Raw genomic sequence first — 9,633 nt, forward strand, 5'->3', positions numbered from 1 at the left:
GCTCTTAATGGCAAGAAACCTATTAAATGGCAGAAACATAAGTTCAATAACCACCAAAACGGAATCGACGTTTCCTAACTAACATGTGTTCCAGTTACATTGCCAAAAGCATTCAAATTTTCATCACAGAGCAAACAGCATCTTATTTCATACGATTTCATTTCATTCTAATCAAAATCACAGTCGACCCAATTGTCATATCTATAATCCAAATCACATACACACGTCGCCATTGTTTTGCAGTAACTCAGCTTACAGTCACATACCTTTGAGATGTGTTCTTCCCTGAGAAATAATAGGCAACCAAAAAAAAGACATACAATCCCACCACAACACTCCAATTGGGTCTCTATAAAACCTCACAAAGATCATCTCACAACTTAACAAAACGCAGTCAATCTGCTTATAATCATAGCATAGCCGTATAGATTAGACGTTTTACATTCTGCTACCAAAAAATGGCTTTCCCTTGCTTAGTTTCAGTACTGGTTTTCCTTTCTGTAATTGGATCTTGCTTTTCTTATGAAAGAGACAATCTCATAGACAGTTGCTGGAGAGGAGATCGAAACTGGCAGAAAAATAGAATGAAGCTTGCAGATTGTGCAGTGGGCTTCGGAAGTTCCGCCATGGGAGGCAAGGGAGGAGCTTTTTATACCGTTACAAGCCCAAATGATGATCCTGTGAATCCTGCACCGGGAACTCTGCGCTACGGAGCAACCCGAGAAAGGCCCCTGTGGATAATTTTCGGTGGGAATATGAATATAAAGCTCAAAATGCCTTTGTACATTGCTGGGTATAAGACTATTGACGGCAGGGGAGCAGAAGTTCATATTGGCAATGGCGGGCCCTGTCTTTTTATGAGGAATTCGAACCATGTTATTATCCATGGTTTGCATGTGCACGGCTGTACAACTAGTGTTTTCGGGAATGTTTTGATAAGCGAGTCTTCAGGGGTTGTGCCTGTTTATCCTCAAGATGGAGACGCCATTACTGTGAGGATATCTACAAATATTTGGGTCGACCATAACACTCTCTCCAACTGCACCGACGGCCTTGTTGACGTTACCCTTGCTTCGACTGCAGTTACTATTTCCAATAACCACTTTTTCGACCATGATGAAGTAAGCAATTTTTTTTTTTAATGTATTAATAGTTATGGTTTGTCGAAATTTAATGTTTTTAAGTAACAATCATGTCTATTGACAATTTTTTTATTTATTTGAATGCTGATAATAAGATAGTTGATTTATCAAGTTTTGTTTGAATAACTAATCATAGTTTGGCATTGAATAGGTGATGTTGTTAGGGCATAATGATTCCTTTCTTGATGATATTGTGATGAAAGTGACAGTTGCATTCAACCACTTTGGACCTAATTGCATGCAAAGAATGCCAAGGTATACGTTTTGTATTTACAAATGAATAAAATTTGTGTAATCATGTGTTTTCATTTGATTATTGTTTACATTGAACAAAATGAATAAATTTGTGTAACTACTGTTTTCATTTTACTATTGTTTACATTGAACAAAATAAATAAAATTTGTGTAACCATGTGTTTTTATTATACTTTGTTTACATTGAACAAATTGAATACAATTTGTTAAATCATGTGTTTTTATTTTACTACTATTTGGATTGAACAAAATAAATGAAGTTTATGTAATCATGTTTAGAAATTAATGTAAACATTATGATATTTTTTATTTATACATAATTCACAATTTTCAAGATGCCATCAATTTCTTTATTATCTATTAACATTAGTACCTCTCATATCCTTAATTTATTGAGAATTGATTGTCTTGTAAGAATTATCAACATAATTTAAATGCTTTAACATGTATTGTTTCACTTGAATTTTGTTTTGATTAAATAGAAGGCTCTATTTTGAGTTAGTTGGCTTAATTAATAAATGGTGGAAAAAATAAATTCTTATCCTCTCAAGAAGGAATATAGATAATATCACACCTTTTCTTGTTTAATAATCTTTATACATTTCTTGAATGGTATCTTTGTGTTTTTGTCATTAAGATTTATTTATTAAAGATAAACTATAATGCTTTAAGTTACAATACTATAAATTATTTATTCAAAATTTTAATTTGAAAGAAAACTAATATCTTATTCTTCTAAAATGTATATTTTGCAGAGCTAGATTTGGACATATTCATGTGGCTAATAATTATTATGAACCATGGGGAAAATATGCAATTGGAGGAAGTTCACATCCAACTATCATAAGTGAAGGCAATATGTTTATTGCACCAAACGAGTCTTATAAAAAGGAGGTGACAATACGTGTAGGTTGTACTTCTTCAAATTGTGATGCATGGGAGTGGAGATCAATACACGATGTCTTCCTTAATGGTGCTCATTTTATACAATCAGGCAAGGAATATACAGGTGGAGAGTCATTCAAGGCTGAAAGTGGAAAAGAGGTTCCAACATTGACAAGACATGCTGGAGCACTAAAATGTGTACCCTTCACACATTGTTTGTGATTTAACATGTCAATCTATATAATAATGTGTTACTTGTAATATTGCTATTCTCGTAATCTACCAATAAATCCACTTAGTTAGTCACCAAGGGATGTTTCATTTAGAGCACATAGAATCTTGAAAAAAAAGATACCTCTATGTAAATATATTCTCATTTTATTACTCATTCTTCTTCTTAAGAGAAGTTTATCTTCTTTTCATATAAATAGCATTGTATGCTTGGTCTAATTCAATTAATAGATTTACCATGTGTTTTCTTAAAACAGTAAAAAAAAAATCCCTACAAATTATTAGTTTCATCATCGAAGGCATAGATAGTAAACGCATACCATGCATCGCTTGCTTCATTATTGGAATTAATGGTGAAGTAAGCTGACTTGGTTATGGGTCAAATTGATCAATGAAAAATTCATATAGATTTATGTCACTAATTTTATGTGACAAATTTATCTTACAATGAAGGGAGGAAAAAAGATATAATGAAACCACAAATTTGAGATATTTTTACTAATCCCAAAATTAATCCATCCCTTTTAGTAAATTTAGAATAATTTGATTAATTGACACAATTAGATCAATATAAAAATTTTAGAATAGGTAGTAGGGTGTTTAACGAACTTTCACATAATAACATTGAGGTGTCACTACATTTTTAGAAAAAATATATTTTATTTTTTTCTTAATGAATTTCTCAATTATTTTGATGTGACTGAATTTTAGAATAAATGTTGATGCTCCACCAAAAACAGATTAAGAACTCGCCAAATACCAAACCTTCAATTAATAATGCCAGCCCATAAATCTATACATCATATGACCTTGCCACAAGTCATTAAGGAAACTATAGAGATGTAGACTCTTCCTGATATTGCCAACCTCATAAGAAGCCTCGTACAACATGAAATGTAAATCTCTTAAATCTCAAGGTCAACAAATGAGTAGGTAGAATGGTGCAGGAGCATGCGAGCGTATCTGCAATCCACACACCACCAAAAGGATCTCAAATTTGTTTCTTCAGTTTTAATATTATTTTGTTTTGTTTGACATCTTTTCTTCAGAACCTAAAACTTTTAAATCGTTTTCTCCGTTTTGTTTTGACAAGAGTTGGAATTTCAACTGCTTGGTGGAAATGTATGCAATATGTGGAAGTATAAACAAGGCGCATGAACTAAGTGATTCATAGGTGTAAAGCAAAATTTCATAACCTTTCCCAGCATTCTCCTTACAAGAAAGTATGGACGGGAAGAGACGTCTGCAAAATGTTATAATTGCGACTGCACGGGAAGAGACGTCTGCAAAATGTGGAATCGGAAGAGGCATCAACTTCGATGGCTGTCAAAGACAAACAATCACATAATTCAAAAATGTGAATAAAAAGTTGCAGAGCAGAGGGGGCCATAAAAAGGGAGGAATCTTTCCAATAAGTATAGAATTGGTCCAAGAAGTGGGACTTGGGGAAGATTGCCTGTGTGAAGGTGAAGTTGATCTACATTCTCAGATGCATATGAGACAGAAAGGTACCCGTGAAGGCACACAGATTGAGTGTGGAGGGCTGCACACAAGGAACCCGAACAAATAAACTTGAGGGATCGATTGATAAATCTATGAAGCTGAAAGTAAAGGACTGAAATCTGTTACTGACATTAACCTGGCAAATACAACAAAATTGGAGAATATTCCTTTTTATGAGGTTTTAAATTAAATTAGAGAGATTTGTTATTATGTTTGTGTTTTAGAGTTCTGAGACTGAAGTTAGGAGTTGCCTTCTTGCATCAATTGGTATCAGAGCTAGAGGTGCTTAGTGCATAGATAGAGCATTAGATGTAAGGTAGCCTATGCCAGCACCAGCGGGTGGGAAGAGAGTGAAATAGTGAGAGTTTGAGAGAAGCTCGAGAGACTGGTGTAGGTGGGAAGGAGTCCTGTAGCAGTGAGAGCTAAAAAAAAACTCGAAGCTATTGATGGAGCAAGGATTTGTGATTGGCTGTGTTTTGATGATCCCTATGTTGGAGAAGGGGAGAAAGAAGAGATGGATGACTGTGTTTGAGAGGGAAGTACATAAATTGAGGTAAGAGGTGTGAGATGCATTGGAGGATATAAAGTGGGAGATGAGAAAGAGGAAAGATGAAAGAGAAGTTGTAACAGCTATAGCATCATAAATTATAACCTTGTACAATTTACATCACATTTTTATGTTCCTACTTTAGCATGTCCCATCCTAGTTCTTTCTTAGGTCCATTTTGGTTCTTTTTACCTCAAATTTGATGTCATTTGGTTGTACGATTGAGTGGACCCCATCCTGAGAGCGTGCCCTCGTAAATGCCTGCTTGTTTGCCTTGTTTTGGGAGGACAAGAGTGTTTGGGGCACCTCTATCTAGACTAGGGTGTCTGAGGTGACATGGTCCTCCTTAAATAGGCCGTAATTCAAATGGGTTAGGGCACTTTCCCTCTTTGATGGTTTTTGGTCCCCATGACTCAATTTGACCATTGGAGGTTAGTCTAATCAGTAATTTAGTTTGTGAACCCTATATAAGAGCATTCTTCCTATTTATTTTCATTAAGTAATCTAAAACTCTAAGACATCTATCCATCCATCAAGAATTCATCAAGCATTCTCAAGCATTCAAAGCAACACTTTGTTGCAAGGTGTGCACCCTTAGTCTCCTTGCGTTGTGCAATGCAACACTCGGGTTTGTGACATGGCTTAATTGCCTCTTATGGATTCTATAAGTCTAGTGATTGTATCGAGCATTAACAGGTCAATCTTAGAGTGCAACGACAATCGTACTTCTAACAAGTGGTATCAGAGCCTGGGTCATAGGTTCAAACTCCTTCATCTGTGCTAGGGGGATTGTTGCAAGGTGTGTGCCCTTGGTCTCCTTGTGTTGTGCACCGTAGTGCTTGGGTTTGTGACATGACTTAACCGCCTTCTGTGGATTCTATAAGCCTAGTGGTTGTATCGAACATTAACAAGTCGATCTTTTGGTGCAACAACAACCATACTTGTAACACATTTCATCCCATCATATTCTTCAAGCATAATAGAGAAAATCACATCAATTTTCATGCAAGCATATTTTTGTGTTGAGTTTTCTATGCGTTGTCATGTTATTGCATCAACACTTGTGATCACATCTAAAGAGCATTGCATCATCATCTTTTATCAATCATTGCAGATCTAAGGTATATCATTCAACATTTACTTTAGAATTTTAATTTCATATTTGAATTCAATTCAAGGTTAATCCCTAAACTGGGGTTTAACCTAGGCAAATCCCCATCAACAAACAAATATTCATCATTATTGAGTAAAAAATTGACCCAAGAGCCACAAGCAAGTAATTGGGCAGAGTGGATAATGATAATCAGATCCATCTTTTGAAGGTGAGAAAAGTGGAGAACTAGGTTGCCCCACACCTCTTGGTCTAGGGAATGTTTTACGAACTTCTAATAGGAGATTTTGTTCGTCATCTTGATCCAAAAAATATTCAGTTTGTCTACATCCGAGATTTAGAGGACTTGGTCACCCCACACCTTCTGGTCTTGACAATTCAGCTTGAGTTTTTTGTCATATGTTCTAATCTATTTCCCATCCTTAAATTTAACTTTATAGTTTTGTATAACATCTAGAACTTATTTTTGCTATTATTTTATATTAAAATTCTCATTGTTTGTCCTAGATCCAGCATTACAATTCATACATGATTCAAATTCAATTTCAACTTAAATAAGAAAGATTAATCTAATCCGTATTCAGTTCTTTTAAGGTTGGATCAGTCAAATTTGATTCCCCTTAATGTAAGATGGTCCCATGAAATTAGTGGCTCTATTAATCTAATTTGTGAATTTCACCACCTTACAGCATCAACATGTTTGGCTAAGAGCATTTTGCAACAATGAAGAAATGTCCTTTGGAGATTGTGGATGCAATGGATGAGTATGAGGTTGAGATAGAGTGTTTAGTGATGCATAAAGGTCCAATGTTTGATGAGAATCCTAATGAAAAGTGAGAGTTGCTCGAGGGAGTGATCGAGAACAGAGAAAGTTGTAGTAGTGGTGATTGAAGAGGGTAAAGAAGATGTGACTATCATGGTGGAATGTGGAAAGGTTGTAGATGATGAAGATGAGAATGAAGAGGATTTGGGTCAGGAAAAGAGAATAAGGTAAAATATGAAAATGCTCAATTTAGTTTGCCTTCTGGATGCTGGATATCCGCTTTCCGCAATTTTTTCCGCAATTTTCACCATTACTGTTGTATATCTTCTCAACACCGAACATACATATTAAGTGACGCAAAAAATGAAACTAATCATAAGCTCTTAAATTAAAGAAACCTAATAAATGGCAAGAACATAAAGTCAATAACGACATAAACGGAATCAACGTTTCCTAACTAACACGTGTCCCAGTTACATCGCCAAAAGCATTCAAATTTTCCTCACAGAATCAATAGCATTTTATTTTCTACGATCTCATATTATTCTAATCAAAATTACAGTCGATCCACTTGTTATATCTGTAATCCAAATCACATACACACGTCGCCATTGGGTTGCAGTAACTCATTTTCACCGGTCACATACCTTTGAAATGTGTTCTTCCCTGAGAAATAATATTCAACCAAAAAAAAGACATATAATCCCACCACAACACTTCAATTGGGTCTCTGTAAAACTTCACAAAGATTACCTCACAGCTCAATAACACAGTCAATCTGCTTATAATCATAGCACAGCCGTATAGAAAAAAACTCTACATTCTGCTACCAAAAAATGGCTTTCCCTTGCTTAGTTTCAGTACTGGTTTTCCTTTTTGTAATTGGATCTTGCTTTTCTTATAGACAGTTGCTGGAGAGGAGATCGAAATTGGTAGAAAAACAGAATGAAGCTCGCAGGTTGTGCAGTGGGCTTCGGAAGTTCCGCCATGGGAGGCAAGGGAGGATCCTTTTATACCGTTACAAGCCCACATGACGACCCTGTGAATCCTGCACCAGGAACTCTGCGCTACGGGGCAACCCGAAAAAGGCCCCTGTGGATAATTTTCGGTGGAAATATGTATATAAAGCTCAAAAATGCCTTTGTACATTGCTGGGTATAAGACTATTGACGGCAGGGGAGCAGAAGTTCATATTGGCAATGGCGGGCCCTGTCTTTTTATGAGGAAAGCGAGCCATGCTATTAGCCATGTTATTATCCATGGTTTTCGGGAATGTTTTGATAAGCGAATCTTCAGGGATTTTTGCTTGTTTATCCTCAAGATGGGGACGCCATTACTGTGCGCACTTCTAGACATATTTGGGTCGACCATAATACTCTCTCCAACTGTACCGATGGCCTCGTCGACATCACCCTTGCTTCGACTGCAGTTACTGTTTCCAATAACCCTTTTTTCGACCATGATGAAGTAAGCCAGCTTTCCTAATTTTATGTATGAATAGTTATGGAGTGTGGAAATTTAATGTTTTTTAAATAACAAATATGTTGATTGATCAATTTTTTTATTTGAATGTTGACAATAAGAAAGTTGATTTGTTCACTTTCGTTTGAATAACTAATCATGGTTTGAAATTGAATAGGTGATGTTGTTGGGGCATAGCGATTCCTTTCCAGGTAATAGGATGATGAAAGTCACAGTTGCATTCAACCACTTTGGACCTAATTATGTGCAAAGGATGCCAAGGTAAACATTGTGCAATCATCTGTTTTCATTTTACTGTTGTTTACATTGAACAAAATGAATAAAAATTGTGTAATGATGTGTTTTTATTTTACTATTGTTTACATTAAAAAAATGAATAAAAAATGTGTAATGATATGTTTTCACTTTACCATTGCTTTTATTAAACAAAATGAATGAAATTTGTGTAATCATGTCTTTTACAAAGATTTAGAAATCAATGTAAACATTATAATATTTTTTAGTTATACATAACACAATTTTCAAGATGGGATCAATTCCTTTATTATCTATTAATATTAGTACATCTCATATTCTTATTTTATTGAGAATTAGAATTGTCTTGTAAGAGTTAACATAAGTATATTTAGTATTAATAAATTGTAATGTATATTTTTCAGGGCTAGATTTGGATATATTCATGTAGATAACAACAATTATGAACCATGGGGAAAATATGCAATTGGAGGAAGTTCACATCCAACTATCATTAGCGAAGGCAATAGGTTTATTGCACCAAAGGAGTCTTATAAAAAGGAGGTGACAATACGTGTAGGTTAAAAATCCTCAAAATGTGATGGATAGGTGTGGAGATCAATACATGACATCTTCCTTAATGGTGCTCGTTTTATACAATCAGGCAAGAAGTACACAGGTGGAGAGACATTCAAGGTTGAAAGTGGAAAAGAGGTGCCAACATTGACAAGACATGCTGGAGCATTAAAATGTGTACCCTTCAAACATTGCTTGTGATACAACATGTCAATTTGTACAATAATGTGTTATTTGTAATATCTCAATTGTCATAATTACCAATAAGTCCACTTAGTCACCAAGGGATGTTTCATTTAGAGCACAAAGAATCTTAACGAAAAGATGGCTCTATGTAAATAAATTCTCAATTTATTAGTCATTCCTCTTCTTAAGAGAAGTTTACCTTCTTTTCATATAAATAGCATTGTATGCTTGGTCTAATTCAATAAATAGATTTACCATGTGTTTTCTTAAAACTTTTTGAAAAGGAGTTAAGATAAATCACATTCTTGCAATTGATAGGGTGTATATATGTTGTATAATTTTGTTTATTATTATTCATTTTTGAGATCATTGTGTATTTTCTTTATTATTGTAATAAACATTTATTGAATTGGTTTGAAGAATTATAATTTTTCAATTATGGGCAAAGTTCAATTCCAGGCAAAGTTCTCAGAAATGTGTTTACTTCCCACATTCGGGCCTAAATCCACCCTAAGCCATTGATCTGTGCTCATCCAACGGACGATGGTATCTGTTGTCAATTGTCGTGGGTCCCAAGACTTTTGCCATTTTTGGCCATGTCAACAGACGCGAGTCACTTTTCGGGAATGGTTTTGAAGACTTTTTAATTCTTTTCAACTTCTGCCTGAAGTAGAGCTTATTATAGTTAATTAAGTATACAATTACAAATTTAGAATTT

The 9,633-nt window shown here is 34.8% G+C and overlaps 1 protein-coding gene and 1 pseudogene across 1 annotated transcript; both read left to right on the forward strand.

Annotated features, from left to right (window-relative positions):
• The first annotated feature begins 204 nt into the window (after positions 1-204).
• LOC131052712 (pectate lyase 1) lies at positions 205-2,737 on the forward strand. Its single transcript, XM_057987298.2, has 3 exons — positions 205-1,121; positions 1,294-1,397; positions 2,153-2,737. Exons 1-3 carry the CDS (start codon positions 459-461, stop codon positions 2,502-2,504), a joined length of 1,119 nt encoding a protein of 372 aa, XP_057843281.2. The 5' UTR covers positions 205-458; the 3' UTR covers positions 2,505-2,737.
• A 3,853-nt stretch (positions 2,738-6,590) lies between these two features.
• LOC131052718 (pectate lyase 1-like) lies at positions 6,591-8,745 on the forward strand (annotated as a pseudogene).
• Positions 8,746-9,633: the final 888 nt, after the last annotated feature.

Source organism: Cryptomeria japonica, chromosome 5 (assembly GCF_030272615.1).
Source record: "Cryptomeria japonica chromosome 5, Sugi_1.0, whole genome shotgun sequence".
NCBI lineage: Eukaryota > Viridiplantae > Streptophyta > Pinopsida > Cupressales > Cupressaceae > Cryptomeria > Cryptomeria japonica.